The sequence below is a fragment of the Mus pahari genome, chromosome 6 (assembly GCF_900095145.1).
Source record: "Mus pahari chromosome 6, PAHARI_EIJ_v1.1, whole genome shotgun sequence".
Lineage (NCBI taxonomy): Eukaryota > Metazoa > Chordata > Mammalia > Rodentia > Muridae > Mus > Mus pahari.
The window spans coordinates 80,344,579-80,361,085 of record NC_034595.1 but is presented as its reverse complement, the minus strand read 5'-3'; the positions used below and the strand labels follow the sequence as shown (position 1 = coordinate 80,361,085).

At 49.8% G+C, this 16,507-nt stretch overlaps 1 protein-coding gene across 2 annotated transcripts in view; it reads right to left on the bottom strand.

Moving 5' to 3' along the window:
* The window catches only part of Sync (syncoilin, intermediate filament protein), an 18,205-nt gene extending 3,962 nt beyond the window's left edge, over nucleotides 1-14,243 (bottom strand). The window contains exons 1-2 of one of the 2 annotated variants that reach the window (XM_021200344.2): nucleotides 14,072-14,243; nucleotides 7,343-8,492 (exon numbers count right to left, since the gene is read on the bottom strand). In XM_021200344.2, coding sequence (XP_021056003.1) covers nucleotides 7,343-8,492; nucleotides 14,072-14,121 — 1,200 coding nt within the window. In that variant the 5' untranslated portion in view covers nucleotides 14,122-14,243. The remainder of the gene's footprint in view (nucleotides 1-7,342; nucleotides 8,493-14,071) is intronic. The other variant, XM_021200345.2, reaches the window with a different exon arrangement.
* Between the last annotated feature and the right edge of the window lie 2,264 nt (nucleotides 14,244-16,507).

Below are 16,507 nucleotides of genomic sequence, written 5' to 3'. Positions count from 1 at the left end.
GTCTGAAGACAGCTACAGTGTACTTACATATAATAAATAAATCTTTTTAAAAAAAAAAAAAGACATCATGCATTTCACAGGCAAACGATGGAACATTTTAAAAAAAAAGAAGAAAAACAAACTCCAGGTCTTCTTCCGAAACTCGATCACCACTCACTTGGTGACTTAAATCTTGACAAGGGTAGAAAGGTGAGCGGGGAGGTGGCTCAGCTGCTAGGAGCACTTGTTGTTCTTGCAGAGACCCAGGTTTGATTCTTAACACCCACATGACTCACAACCATTGGTAATTAGTTCTAGGTTCCTGTTCTGAGTCCCTCTCCTCACCTCTCTGGGTACCAGGAACCCATGAAGTGCACACACAAACATGCAGGCAAGACAAAGTGAGTAAGTTAAATAAAAAAGTGTATTCAGGGGTTTGGAGTTCTCAGTGCTTCATCAGTTGCTGACATTCCTCATAATTCATTACTTTATGTTTTAGCATAATAAGATATTTTAGCTTGTGGATTGGAAGTTTTGTTTTTTAAAAAGGATTTATCTGCACTTCACAAATTACTGAGATTCTTTAAGGTTTGAAAAATCATTTCACAACTAAAACCAAAGGTAGACCTGAACAAAGGAGCTAGAGTTACGGTTCAGGGGCAGAGCACATGCCTACACAATAATGACCCAGCACTGGAAGGAGTTCAATTCCCCGCAACCACTTGGTGGCTCACAGCCATCTGTAATAGGACCCAGTGTCTTCTAGTGTCTGAAGAGTGACAATGTACTCACATATAAATCAATCTCTAATAAGTAGAAGGGAAACGGGGGTGACTGGAGAGATGGCTTGAGGGTTAAGTTGGCTGGGTTGGGTGTTTCTGTTTGTGGGTTTTTGGTAGGTTTGTTAGACAGAGTTTCTCTGTATTCCTTACTGTTCTAGAGCTCATTTTGTAGGCCAGGCTGGCCAGGAATTCAAGAGATCTACCTGCCTTTGCCTCCTGAGTGCTGGCATTTATGGCGTGTACCACCACTGCCTCTTAAACAGTGAGATGGCTCAGTGTTTAAAGCAGGAGCCACAATGTTCAGAGGACCCACAAGCATCTGTACCTCTAGTTCCAAGGGATCTGATGCTGCCTTCTGGCCACCTTGGTACAGGCAAACCACCCAAACATACAAAAATTAAAAATCAAATTTAAAAAAAGCACACAGTGTTCTTGCAGGGAATCCAAGTTCAGTTCCCAACCCTCACCTCAAACAACTCATAACTGCTGGTCACTCCAGCTCCCAGGGGTCCAATGACTGACATCTGTGGCCTCCTGCACCAATGTATATAAATACCCACCCAGACCAGAGAGAGAGACCCTGTCTCAAAAAATAAAGCGTACATAGGTGTTAACCTGGCACTACAGCAAGAGCTTTACAAACAATACCTAGCTCATTCAATGCAACCCTATGAAGTGCCTATCAATCCCATTTTTTAAAAAGTTATATGAATTCATCTGTACCTCAGTGTATATATGTGCACCATGTGCATGCAGTGCCAGGAAGGTCAGAAGAGACCATGGGACCCATGGAATGTTGCAGGATATCTGACACACTGTAAACCCTAGAGGTGTGTTATATACTGAAAAACAAACAAACCTGTTTTTAGTTGTGGTGTGGCTCAACCCTTAGCACACACCTTTAATTCCAAACAATGCATAGAAGAAAACACTCGTAGTTTGAAAGTGATCATTGAGTGGCAGACAAAGTAACAAATCAAAGAAAGACTCAATAGAATGAATGAGACATAGGATGTGCCTAACTCTCATGAAGAAAGAGAAGAAAGCAGCACAGAGGGGCTGGAGAGATGGCTCAGTGGTAAAGAGCACTGACTGCTCTTCTACTGCTCTTCTGAAGGTCCTGAGTTCAATCAAAACAGTATTTACACAGGAAGGTATAAACTGCCCTCTGTGGAGAACGACCTCTGCAAAAGCAGCAGCCACCAGACAGCTCTCCAAGACAACCGGAAGTCGTCCATTTCCTCTGCTTCTCGGCCTCTTGGTTAAAATCAGCTGTGATCCCATTTTACCTGTGAGGGAGCAGAGCCGGCGGGATTTGCCTTGGCTCCGAGCTCACACTCTGCATCACTCGGCTACTTTCCTGGGACAGACTCTTGTGACCTCTCTGAGAAACCTGAGAAGGCCACACTGAAGTGCCCTGGCACTCTGCAGTTACAGAATGACAGCATGGCCGTTCCAAGTAGACATTTACACGTTCTAAATAGACATTCACAAAAACAAAAGCATGAATGGGGGTGGTGGGGCGCTTGCTGGGTTGGTAGAGGTTGGGGAAAGAAGAGCAGGGAGGAGGGCTGTGATCAGAATATATTATATACATGAAATTGTCAAAATAATTTTTTAGCATTATTTGGAATGGAGGAGGAGGAGTCTGTGACTTTAGTGAAAACTTGGGTTCAGCGGTGGAATACTTGGTACAAATGCATGAATTTGATGTAAGTTCAAATCCCCAGAAGTTTCATAACAAGCTCAAATGTGACCACATACACACATCTTTGGTCCCAATTCTGGGGTGCCAAGAGGGGTACTGGCATATCTCCATGCTGTTACAGACCTCTCATGGATGTAAAAGTGACAGAGCAGGATACCCTGTCAGCACATGCAGGATACCCTGTCAGCACATCCAGGTGAACATAGCTACACACAGGCATTCACAAAAAGATAAAGAATCCTGGGGCTGGTGAGATGGCTCAGTGGGTAAGAGCACCCGACTGCTGTTCCAAAGGTCCAGAGTTCAAATCCCAGCAACCACATGATGGCTCATAACCATCCGTAACAGGATCTGACGCCCTCTTCTGGAGTGTCTGTAGACAGCTATAGTGTACTTACATATAATAAATAAATAAATCTAAAAAAAAAAAAAAAAAAAAAAAGAATCCTTACATAAACTTATTCACATTCTCCACTCCAGCCCTGCCTGCCTGCCTGCCCACTCATTCATTCCTTAGGCTCAGCCACACCGAGCTTGCCCTCCGTGCTCAGATGAGCTGTCCCCTCTGCCTGGAATACTTCTACTTAACCGGTCTTTGAACCCATTCAAGGCCCAGGGAAAGAGCTCTCCGTCACTCGGGGTTATATGCTCGGTCAGGCCAGCGCTCCGGAACGGCGGGATGCTGGACCAAGAGCTTCTCTGTTGCTCCTCTCTGCACACCATTCAAACATTTCATACCCTGCAGGGGTATAAAGTAAATGAACTCCGTAGAGAACTTTCTAGTATATATTAGCTATTGTTAATCCTCTGCCGTCCCCCTAGTTTCCTTAGGCAGGATTGATGGGTCTGGGTTTAGCACACTGAAGCATGTTCATTGAGTCTAAGACGCTCACATTTATCCATCTCAGGTCAAGCAACCCTTCTTTTGTTCTCTTTTCTTTCTTCCTTCGCGCCTCCCCTCCCCCACCACCTGGAGTTCACCATATAGACCAGGTTGACCTTCAATTCAGAGCTCTGCCTGCCCTTGCATCCTGGATGCTGGTATTAAGGTGCACACCACCATGTCAGGCCTTTTTCTTTTGGGGTGTGCAGTGCCAGAGGTCAAACCCAGGTCCTTGTGCATGCTAAAGCAAGCACCCTAGCACTGACCTGCATCCTCAACTCAGACAGCTTCATTAATGTCAGTGATGTTTGGATTATCTGAAAATGTTCGTTCTTTGTGTCTGGCAGCCCTCCCAGACTGCAGACTCTGAGAATAGCAACGCCTCATCCTTGACCGTTTCCTGCCTTTTCTTGCCAGCACCTTAGCCTCCATCATACTAGACGCGTAGAAACTGTGAATGGATGGATAATGGAGGTGGTAGTGTCGACAAACAGATCCTAAGAGTGCAGGCGCAACCTAAGAAGCTCGGAGCAGCCTTAAAAAGTAACCAGGATGAGCCACCTGCAAACACCACTTAGGAGCCCTCTCAGAGAAAAGGAACTGGGTTAGTCCTGGTGACGTCGGCCTTGAAACCTCAGCACTCAGGAGGCTGAGGCAGGAGAACAGAGTTGAAGGCACTCTACACTCAACAGTGAGATCCTGTTCCAGAAGCAGCATACATGGCTTTTGCAAAAGGCCTGAATTTGATTGATCCCCATTAGGCAGCTCTCACCCGCCTTTGCAACCATCTTCCATGGATCCCAGGCCTCTAGGCTCCGAGGGCACCAGTGCTCATGTGCACATGATACACATGTTTAAAAGTAAAATCTGAAGCCAGTGGTGGGTGGTGCATGCCTTTCATCTCAGCACTCAAGATCGTGAGTTCAAGGCCAGCCTGGGGTACAGAGCTAGAGGACGGCCAAGGCCATGCAAAGAAACTCTGTTTCAAAAACAAAAATAAAAAAAAAAAATAATTTTAGGGGCTGGAGAGATGGCTCAGTGGTTAAGAGCACTGACTGTTCTACCAAAGGTCCCGAGTTCAAATCCCAGCAACCACATAGTGGCCCACAACCACCGGTAATGAGAGCTGACACCCTCTTCTGGTGTGTCTGAAGTCAGCTACAGTATACTTATGTATAATAATAAATAAATCTTTGGGCTGGTGAGATGGCTCAGTGGGTAAGAGCACCCGACTGCTCTTCCAAAGGTCCAGAGTTCAAATCCCAGCAACCACATGGTGGCTCACAACCATCCTTAATGAGATCTGACACCTTCTTCTGGAGTGTCTGAAGACAGCTACAGTGTACTTACATATAATAAATAAATAAATCTTTAAAAAATATTAATAATAAATTTTAAAAAATCATAAATACTATAATAAGATCAGCAAAATGAATGGAACCATTTTCAAGGGTTCTCTCTCTTTTTTAAAAAATATTTATGTATTATTATATCTAAGTACACTGTAGCTATCTTCAGATGCACCAGAACAGGGCGTCAGATCTCATTACGAATAGTTGTGAGCTACCATGTGGTTGCTGGGATTTGAACTCAGGACCTTCAAAAGAGCAGTCAGTGTTCTTAAACACTGAGACATCTTTCCAGCCCTCAAGGGAAGACATACAACTTTAAAGTTTATCCAAGGAAATATATTTTGAAAACCAAAACTACCAAGTTAGCCATGATGATGAGTGATACTCCCAGGATTTGGGAGGCTGAGGCAGAAGAAGGGTGAGTTAAAGTCCTGCACACAGGAGGTGGGCACACAGGATAGCAGGAGCTCCTGGTAACATGTAATTTTGAGACCAATCTGAGCCACTTGAGACACTGTCTGCAAATAGAACAACCCGGTGGCTGTAAAAGGTCCCACAGCAGTTTCCTCAGTGTGCCTAGCAACATGTAACGTTGGCCTGCTGTGTCCCCTAAGCTGCATGGCAGACCAGGAGACAAATAAAGATAGCCTCTGCCTCCTGTCCCCCCAGCCGGCAGCGGCACACGCAGATGTTTATCCGCTCAGTATTTATATCCTACTCTGTTCTAAAACGGGGTTAGAACTGGCTCACACTTAATCAGAAATAACTGGAATACAGTGCAAAAATGGAAAACGCCAAGAGGGAGATTCCATCCCAGAGTCCACACAGCTTCAAGGTGGAGGCTGGATCGGTGGTTCCAAGGGTCAGTGTGCCTGGCAGAGCACAGAATGAGCTCCTGCACTGGGCCGCTCTAACCCTCTCTATAGCCAAGCCCGAGTCACAGGTCAGTTAGACTTGAAAAGGAAGCAAAGAAACACCTAGGTCTGGTCAGGCCCAACCTCAAACGACTTTGCTGAGCCTCCAGTTCATTGTCTATAAAAAAAAAAAAAAGAAAATAAGAATCCAAGCCAGGTATGGCAGCCCATTTTACCCTGGTAGCATAGGCCTGTAATCCCAGCTACATGGGAGGCTGAAGCAGGAAGATCTCAAACTCAGGGCCTGCCTGAGCTACTGGGTGAGTTCAAGACTAGGCTAGACAACTTAGACCCTGTCTCATGTTAAAAGAGGACTATGAGTAAAGCTATTTAGAGTTTGACTAGCCTGTGTGAAGCCCTGGGCTCAGTCCCCAGAGTCCCTACCCCTCTACAAACTGCACTACCACACACACACACACACACACACACACACACACACACACACACACACACGTGCACGAGCGCGACTGTGTAAACCAACAGTCCCACAGTGAACATAACTGGCAAGAGGCTGGGGTAAACAAGATAAGAGCTGGGCTCAGCAGATAAGAGCACTTGCTTTTCTTGCAGAGGACCTGAGTTCAGTTCCCAGCACTCTCATGGTGGCTCACAATCACCTCTGACTCCAGATTCGAACCATTCTATGCCCTTTTCTGGCTTTCGTGGGCACTGCATGCACACGGGTGCACAAACATACACGTAGGCCAAAGACCCATATGCATAAAACAAAAATAAAATCTTAAATTAAAAAAAGGCTGGGCAAGGTCAGCCAGCCTGGTCTACAGAGCGAGTTCTAGGACAGCCAGGGTTACACAGAGAAACCCTGTCTCAAAAAACAAAGCCGGGCGTGGTGGCGCATGCCTTTAATCCCAGCACTTGGAAGGCAGAGGCAGGCAGATTTCTAAGTTCGGGGCCAGCCTGGTCTACAAAGTGAGTTCCAGGACAGCCAGGGCTACACAGAGAAACCCTGTCTCGAAAACAAAAAAACAAAAACACAAAAAACCCAAAACAAACAAACAAACAAGAAACCCTAACCCTGGCCTCTAACCAAATGAAATTAATAAAGAAGAAAGGAAAAGAATGGGTTGGAGGGGTAGACAAGGAGGAACGGAGGAAGGGGAGGCTGTGGCCAGGATATATTATATGAAAGAATAAATAATAGTAGCCGGGCAGTGATCGCACATGCCTTTAATCCCAGAACTCGGGAGGCAGAGGCAAGTGGATTTCTGAGTTTGAGGCCAGCCTGGTCTACAGAGTTAGTTCCAGGACAGTCAGGACTACACAGAGAAACCCTGTCTCAAAAACAAAACAAAACAAAACAAAAAAACAATAAATAAATAAATAAAAGAATGAATGGGCCCAAAGAACAGGTTTTTCTTTCTGTAGTACTGGATGGTAAGTTACCCCTAGGCCCAAAGTCATTCATTATTAGACCTATCTGGGTATGGTGCACCCCACCTCTAGTCCCAACTCACGAAGCAGAGGCAGGTGGATCTGGAAGTTTGAGTTCAGCCTGATCTACAGAGTGAGTTCCAGGACAGCCAGGGCTACACAGAGAAGCCTTGTTTCAGAAGGAGAAAAGAAGGACATCAGACTTCCCTTAAACACACCTATGGTCCCAGCACTCGGAGTGCTGAGGCAGGAAGGACTCAGGTTTCTCAAGGTCTCCAGGCCAACCTGAACTACATAATAAAACTCTGTCTGTTGCACAGCCAAGGGCCTACCCTGTACTGTTGAACCTCTTCATCACGTTTTTGCCTCACGAGGGAGAGCTGGTCCTCCAGGTTCCTGTTCTGAAGTTGGAGCTGCAGGGCCTCTGCTTCCAGGGGTCTCAGAGCCTCCCTCATCTCCTGGATCTCCGCCTGGGTGTCCTGTAGAGCTTTGGTCCCTGCCTCTTTCCTTTCCAGGAGCCGGAGCAGCTGAGGCTCATACTCATCCTCCAGGCCCTGGCGGCTCTCTGCCATGAGATTTTCAAACTGTGTCGACAGCCGTCGGCTCTCCTGGAGAAAGTGCCCGTCGCTCTGGGTCGGGGGTGCTTCTAGTCGTTGCTGTAACTGCTCCTTCTGCTTCTGATAGGCATCTCGGAGCTGGGTCAGTTCTCCGGAGAGCTCGGCTGCCCGAGTGGTCAGTGCTTCCCTGCAGTCGGCAAACTGAGCCACATCCTGCTGACGGCACTCCAGCTGGTATTGGTAAGCCACGCATTCCTTGGTCACTTTGAACAGCTTCTGCTTCACCGTCCGGATCTCCTCCCTGAGCCCATCCCTCTCCAGCTCTGCTTGGGCGTGCAGCTTGTAGGCCGCCAGGATGTCCTGGTGGACTTGCTGCACCTCCTGCAGGGCTGGTTCCCGGAGCAGCACGAGCTCGTGGATAAGCTGGTCCCTCTCCTCTTCCAGCTGGGACACAGCTTGTACACATTGCTGGAAACGAGCTTCCAGCCGCTCCAGGTCCTCCACGCTGAGGGGGTCCTCCTCGGTGCTGGGAATCGGTTGAGCTGGCAGGCTTCCCTCCTTGGCCACCATTTCTCCCTCACAAGCAGTTGGGCTCTTAACTGGCTCCACAGGCTGCTCTGAAATTTGCACCTCATCTGGCCTCACAGCTTCCTCCACAAACAGCATCTCCTCTGGACACACGGGCTCTTCCAGACTCAGCGCCTCGTCTGGCTGCCTCGATTCGTCTATATACAGTGTCTGCTCTGGCTTCTCAGACTCTTCCTCATAAAAGCTCTCTTCAAAGTCCCCCGATGCCCCCAGATAGAGAATGTCCTCTAGGTTCACAGTCCCCTCCAAAGACAGAGTGGCCTCTGGGCTAACGGTCTTGGCCTCCTTCGGGGATTCTGACTCCTGAAGAGGAAAACTCGATTCAATGTGTGGTTCCCTGCAAAAGAGATGACGGCTGTGAGAGAGAGCAGCCTGTACCCCACTGATTGTCACCAGGGCCTCTGCCTCATCATTAGCTGCAGCAGGTTCTCTTAGCTACTTGTGGGGGCTTGAATGTGCTTGGCCCTTGGGAAGTGGCATTATTAGAGGGTGTGGCCTTATTGGAGGAGGTGTGGCCAAGGAAGTGTGTGTAAGGATGGGTTTTGAGCTATGTAGAAGTGGAAGAGACCCTCCTCCTGACAGCCCTCGAATCGAAATGTAGAACTCTCAGCTCCTCCAGCACCCTGCCTGCTTGGATGCTGCCATGCTTCCTGCCATGATGATAAATGGACTAAACCTCTGAAACTGTAAGCCAGGCCCAGTTAAATGTTTTCCTTAATGAGAGTTGCCACAGTCCTGGTGTCTGTTCACATCAATGACACCCTAAGGCACTGCTCCCCTCCCTAGTCTGCCTCTTCTACACACAGCCCACCATTTGCATTCCCTGACGCCATAGCATCACTGGCTAGTCCCTGCTTCAAGGAGAGGAAGCTTAGTCTCGGGCACAGCTGGGTGTTCCACAGTTCTACACATGTTCAAGGGCAATTGGAACTACATAGAGAGACTGTGCCCGCAAAGCAAGGAACAGCAACCGTGCTAGTGCTTGCCTGTAATCCCAACAGGCTGAGGGAGGGGGGTCAGAAATACAAGGCCAGCCTCAGCTACTTAGTGAGTTGGAGGCCAACCTGGTTTTGTGAGAATCTGCCACTCCCCAACAAAATAGGGGGGTTCAGTGAGTGGCTTGGCAGATAAAGGCACTTGCCACCAAATCTGATAAACTTGAGTTCAATCCCTGGCTTCCAAATGGAGAGAACCGATTTCTACAAGTTATCCCAGAAACACACACACACACACACACACACACACACTAAATAAGTGAGAAGGTATTAAAGTGGCAGGGTTGAGGCTGGAGAGATGACTTAGAGGTAAAGATCACTGGCTGCCCCTGCAAAGGACCAGAGTTCGGTTCCCAGCACAACCACCTGCAACTCCCTTTTCTGACTCCAGGCATCCCTCCCCGCATACATGCAAAAAACAAATTTAAAAAATTAAATCTAAAATCAAATAAAAGCAAACACAACCAACGGACCCGCAAAAGGAGGAGAAGACGGGTCAGTAAAGACATGCTTTCCACACACTAACACACGAGCCTGAGTGTGGGCCCCCGCAGCCCTAGGGGAACACCTGTAAGCCTGACACTGAGTGGGCAGTGACAGGAGAACCCCTGAGATTCGGTGTAGCTTTACTGGTGAACTCCAGACCCAGCGAGGGATCCTATGAAGAACTGTTGAGGAGGATACACATGTGCACACATGTGTGCAGACACACAAACACACACAAGTAATAGCTGAGGCTACAGCTCAGGTGGTAGGGTGCTCATGGAGCAAGCGTGTCAGAGGACTTGGCCTTGAACCCTAGCACCGCATAAAACCTGCTATGGTAGTGTGTGCCTATTCCTGTAACCGCAACACTCAGGAGGTGGAGGCAGGAGAATCAGAATAGAGAGTTCAGAATCAGTCTGTATGCGTACAGAATCACATGCACATCTATGCATATGGACTCCAAACACTAATGTTGAGAATCTTGCTGAATAGCTTTTCTCCCTTACTCACTGGGGAAGGGTTTCTCAATCAAACCCAGAGCTCACCAATATGGCTAATCTTCCCAGCTTGACCTGGGGAGCCCCATCTCCTCCTTCTAAGGCTGAAAGGAGGTCTGCCTCATCCAACCAGTACTCAGCCATATCCCCGGCTCCGTGAGAACTACAATTTGAGGGCAGCTGAGTTTGAGGTACCCCAAAAACACCAGATAAAGATGATCAAAACCTACATCCTCTCTGGGGGGAAAAAATGGATGGAGCATTCTGATACACGCCTTTAATCCCATGCAGAAGCAAGGGGCTCCCTGTAGGTTCTAAGCCAGTCTTATCTACATAGCAAGTTCCAGGTCAACCAAGGCAACATAGTGAGACCTTGAGTCCTTGTATTAAAACAAACAAACAAAACAGAACAACAAATGAATGAACGAGATGATTGTTGAGATCTGCTTCAAATTTATTTTTACATTTTATTTAATGTGTGTGTGCGTGTGTGTGTGTGTACGTGAGTGTGTGTGTGTGCATGAGTGTGTGTGTGCGTGAGTGTGTGTGTGTGTGTGTGTGTGTGTGTTTGGAGGGAGGCATGCAGGCCATAGTGCAAATGTAGAGGTCAGAGAGCTGCTTGTAAGAAGCACTTCTCTCCTTCCAGTGCAGGTTCTGGGGTGGAACTCAGGCCATCAGGCTTGACCGTAGCTCAGCTGCCCTCAGAATATAGTGCTCCTCACCTCTGAGATAGGTCGGTTAACAAGAAACCTGCTGCAAGCTGACCTTACCACAGGAAGTCTCCAGCCCTGTCCAGCCTTCTCCATCTCACCGTTAGGACCCTAGTCCAAGCCGTGGTCTGTTTACTCTGTTTTTATCAGCCCTTTCAGTTTGTTGGTTTGTTTGTTTGTATTGTTGTCTTTTTTTTTTTTTTAGTTTTTTTCGAGACAGGGTTTCTCTGTGCAGTCCTGGAACTCACTCTGTAGACCAGGCTGGCCTCGAACTCAGAAATTCGCCTGCCTCTGCCTCCGTATTGTTGTCTTTTTGAGACAGGGTTTCTCTGTATACCCTTGGCTGTCCTGGAACTCACTCTGTAGACCAGGCTGGCCTCGAACTCACAAAGATCTGCCTGCCTCAGCCTCTCAAGTGCTGGGATGAAAGGCTTGCTCTGCCATGGCTTGGCTGTGCCAGCTTTCTAACGGGCCTCCTTGCCTCTTTGTAGCTGAGCCTGGCCATAATTTGCTGCCTACAACATGGTTGCTCCATGCCATAGTTGCAAAGCCTTTGTGACAATGTCTTGCTATAAAGCCCTGACTGGCCTGGTACTCACTATGGCCCAAACTGACCCTGGACTCTCTTTTTTTAGTATTTTATATGTATGGATGTTTTGCCTGCATACATGTCTGTGTACCACATGTATACCTGCTGCCCTCAGAGGTTAAAAGAAGGCATCAGATCTCCTGGAATTATGAATGGTTGTGAAACACCATGTGGGTGCTGGGAACCCAATCTAGGTCCTCTACAAGAGCCACAAGTGCCCTTATCAGTTGAGTCATCTCTCCAAACCCTGGCCTGGAACTCTTAACGATCCTCCCAAGGATCGCTGGCCTCAGCCTCCCAAGTGCTGCGAGTACAGGCACAAGCCCGGCTCTCGGAATCTCAGAGATGTGGCCCTAACCTAGAGTTTTTAGCCTCAGCTCACATTCCTCTTGCCATCTGCCCAGTGCCTGGCAGCCCAGAACACGTGGCAACTCTTCACACCTCCTACTCCTCCAAGCCCACAATATCTAAAGGAGCTAGCTGAAAAATGCAACTTCCTGAATGCCAAGCTGCCTAAAGACACCAACCTGAGCTACCAGAGAAGGTAAAATTGCGGGCACCGGGAAGGAGCAGCTGCTCCCTCAGGCAGCCAGGCCCACCTCTGCTGCTCGGCCAGAGTCCCTGCTTCCCTTCCGCATCATGTTCCACCTTGGAGTGACTTAACCTCTATTCTAAGTACTCACATGAATACTCTCGCCGGGCGGTGGTGGCGCACGCCTCTAATCCCAGCACTCGGGAGGCAGAGGCAGGCGGATTTCTGAGTTCGAGGCCAGCCTGGTCTACAGAGTGAGTTCCAGGACAGCAAGGACTACACAGAGAAACCAAGAATACTCTCTTGTAAGCTGCTCATCTATAAAGCCCAATGCAGGGGCCAGCGAGCCAAAGGGCAAAGAGGCTCACCTGAGGTTCTGTAAGTGGAAGAAGCCTGGAGACCACAGTACCTAGCCCATTTAGCACAAGCCAAAAAGCCTTTGAATATCATAGTCAGAGCATCTATCTAGGGTTAGGGCTGAGACTGAGGGGCGAGCACTTGCCTAGCAGGCAGGGAGTACTAGGTTCATTTCCCAGCCAGAATAAATAATCTGTTGCTGGGCAGTGGTAGTGCATGTCTTTAATCCCAGCACTTAGGAGGCAGAAGCCGGTGGATTTCAATGAGTTAAAGGCCATCCTGGTCTACAGAGTGAGTTCCACTCTAAAAAATTATTTCTAAGAGAAAATGGTTTTTTGAGACAGGGTTTCTCTGTATAGCCCTGGCTGTCCTGGAACTCACTTTGCAGACCAGGCTAGCCTTGAACTCAGAAATCTGCCTGCCTCTGCCTCCCGAGTGCTGGGATTAAAGGCGTGCGCCACCATGCCCTGCGAAATTTTTTTTTTAAATCTGTTTACTTAACAATTGTCTAAACATGCTGCAGCTCCATCTCCTTGGTACCGTATCCCAACAATAACAACTTGTGTCTTCAGGACATTCTGAATGGGATGCAGCTTCATCTTCAGGAGTAGTGACTTTAAGTTATACAGGTACGTTTGTCCACTGGATGAGAGTGGACGTCCTGAGGGTAGGGCTACTTGTGGGGCCCTTGGAAGGCAAGAAGAAAACAACTGAACCCCCAGGGGAAGTTGTGCCCAAGGTCAAGTGGCAGGTCTGTAGTATAGAACCCAGGCCTCCTGTGGGCGGCCACACCACCCTGGGTACCAGAGGTTGTCCTCAGCTAACTGCCTCTCTACTGAGCTGGCAAAGAAGCAGATTACAGGAGGCCAAGCAAGAGAGGGACAGGGTCCAGCTGAGGTCCCGGGTCTCAACGCCTCTGCCACTGTCTCTGTCCCAGAGGACTTGGACAACTCCTTTAGGCTGTCCATCAGACTGTAACTTGGACGTGTGTATTACGTGTCATGCAAACAAGAGTTCATTCCTGGCTTCAAGTTTATTAGTGTGTGTGTAGGGAATACAGGCAAAATGTGTTAAGAACCCAGCTTAGGGTTATCTTCTCATGTGACAACAGGGGTTACCAGGAAGTATTCCCATAATTTGATACACTGGGAAGTCCCTGGGCCACAATATGACCTGCGGCAAAACGACTCCACAATCCCCGGCAGTCAAGTTCCAGTGTGAACAGCTGATGGCCTCAGCCAACAGTGCTAGGCCAGGAGAACAACCCCCTCTCTAGGCCTCCACCCTGAGCCACACCAGGGAGAACGCGCTGACTGAACAGACTCAACTTCAAGCTGGCAGGTGTCCAACCCTGCACCAAGTGGCTCAAATGCAGTGAATTCTCAAATGGTTTCTCCCTAGCCTGGCTATCAAGTGAATAAGAAACGGAAAAAATAAGACTTTAAAAAAAAAAAAAAAAAGACCCAAAACTTATACTCTTTGGTCAGTTAGGCCAACTACATTTTGACAGGTTGCTAGCCTGAAAGGATTAATCGCACTCAGCCTGTGGCAGGAGTAATACAGACCACCCGAGGTGTCAGGTCCCCAAGCCAGGGCCTCCCATCTCCCTTCCCCGGTGGCTCCGCCCCGTGCCACACCCGGTCATGACCACTACCCACAGCCAAGGGAAAAGGGCCGCAGGTCGGGGATGGGAGCCCACCCAGCACCCCCTGTCCTACTGTGCGGCGACACGGGCCCTGGAGGATCCTACCTCGCGGCCCGGGCGCCGTCCCCGCCGCGCAGGGGTTCCGGGCTGGCCATGGCTGCGCGACCCCGGGCTCGCCCGGAGTGTTATTAATAGCCAACGCCGTCGGCGATTGTGCCCGTGCCGGCGCCCGCCCCACTGCCAGCTGCAGCGGACACCAGATCCCGGCGGCCCGGGCGGGACGCGCCCACTTGGCTGGACGATCACCCGCGGGAGGAGGGCGCGGGCCCCGCGGCCCTGGGGGCGGGGAGAGGGTGGGAGGGGATGGAGGTGGAGTGGGATGAGGGGGCGGCCCAGCCGCACTTCGCGAAGCTTCCTTCCATCTCTCCACCTTTCCTTCTGGCCCTGGTTGCATGGTGAGGAGAGGAGGGGGCTGTTCGGTCCCAGGGGAGCAGTCCCTCGCGTTCAATGGATGCGGGAGGAAGATTTACTGATGGGGTACCCAGAGGAATCCAGCGCCCCTCGTGTCGGCGCCTTACGATCCCCACCCACGCAAGGGCTTGGAGCTGGGTCACCTTCTTGGTGGCCCGCAGCTGTCGTGAGGGGGTGGGGCAGGACGCCTGCTGGAGAAAGGGAGGGGGTGTTAACTGCCACACCCCATGCGTCTGGGGACAGCTGGGGGCCACGGCTGAGGAAGAACTGCCTAAAGGCTTAAGGCGGTAAAGTTGAGTCTGTTTAATTCAGGTTTCTTCCCCTCGCCCTGGAAGGTTTCTTGGGGTCTTCTGAGAGGTCGACTTGTCGCTCCCTCTCAGCCACTTCTGTTGTGTTTCAAGGCATGCACGCACCTCTAAGCCTAAGACCCTCCGGTGTCTGAGATAAACTTCCACACTGAAGGCACTCCCCACCCCCACCCCCCACCCCTCCAGGAAGAGCTGCTGGGCCCCTTCCCAGACCTGAGCCCCAGGCATTCTTACTCTGATTACTTTTTTCCACTTAGTCCCCGAGTCAGGGAGGAAGGCTTTGATTCAATCGCAGAAGAATGCTGTGCACCCAGCGGCCAGGGCCAGGAGACTGAACACCGTTTAATCAGATCTTAGAGCATCCTATGGGATGGCGAATGAGGACTGATGCCCGGGTGTTGTTGACTGGGTAGCTTGTGCGTCGTGATCCATGTGCCCACAGTTGGGAACATCTGGCGAAGGTTCTGTGTGTGCAGCAGGAGATGGGTCTAGGGTCGTACTCCCCAGTGTGACTTCCTTCCGGTCCTGGGTGGTCGCGTGGAAGTGCAGCTCTATGATGTGAGAGCAGGGTGATTATGCCTGGTGTGAGCGTCCTGAGGGGAAGTGGGTGCTGGCTGCAGACTACGGAGCAGGTGTATAGCCACCTGTGATTGTATGCCTGGCCGGGCTGCCATGTGCCAGTGTGGCAGCTGAGGGGTAGGGGCTGTGCACTCTCTGGGAGTGCCTCCCGGGACTGTGTATTTGCATCTTTTTGAAGGCTGAAAGAGGGAGGAATCCAAAAGCCCAGAGCAACCCAATATACCCATGTAAGGTCTGTGGAAGAAGAGATTTGGAGGCAGCTGGTCATTTTCTGACTTAGCCCTGAAATATTCCAGGGGAGGATGTTGGCAGAACTCCGAGCTGCTTGCTGGACAGCTGTTGCCAGTCACAGAGAAGGAAGAGAACAAGGGCAAGGCCTGCCAGCCTGCTGTTTACTCAAGGTGCTAGGCAACAGGCAGTAAGGGTGGCAGTCACAGGGGCTGGCTGCCTCTTCCCTTCCAGCCCCCTTGCCCAGGAGCTGGCAGGGGTGTCCCCAAGGCCGCATCCATAACTCCTGGCAGCTCCCCCTAAGCTCCTTAGTGTGGAAAACTGATTCCCTACTAAGTCCAGAAACTCCTTCAAGCTTGGACCTTTGTCCTTGCTGCAGTCTATGTCAGATTCTGCTGTCCCTTAGAGCTCAGCTACCATGTGGTCTCCTGAGAGGAGCATCCTTCATAGGATCCACACACCCATGACCTTGCTTATCCTCTGTACAGCAGGTAGCACAGTAGGAAACACTAGGATCTATCTAGAATGATGAATTTATCTAGAATGATGGATGGCCCAGCGGTTAGGGGTAGGGGTTTGCAGGACTCACACTAGGCAGCTCACAATGGCCTGTAACTACAGTTCCAGCCGGTCACCACACTTCTTGCCTCCTCAGGTCCCTGTACTCTTACACATAGACATACAGACATATAATTAAGAAAAGTAAATCTCAAGCCAGACATGGTAGCCGTTAATCCTAGCACTAGGGAGGGAGAGTCAGGTAGATCTATTAGTTCGAGGCCAGTCTGGTCTACTGAGTGAGTTCCAGGACAGCCAGGGCTATACAGAGAAACCCTGTCTTGAAAGAAGTAAGGAGGCCGGGCGTGGTGGTGCACGCCTTTAATCCCAGCACTCGGGAGGCAGAGGCAGGTGGATTTCTGAGTTCGAGGACAGCCTGGTTTACGAAGTGAGTTCC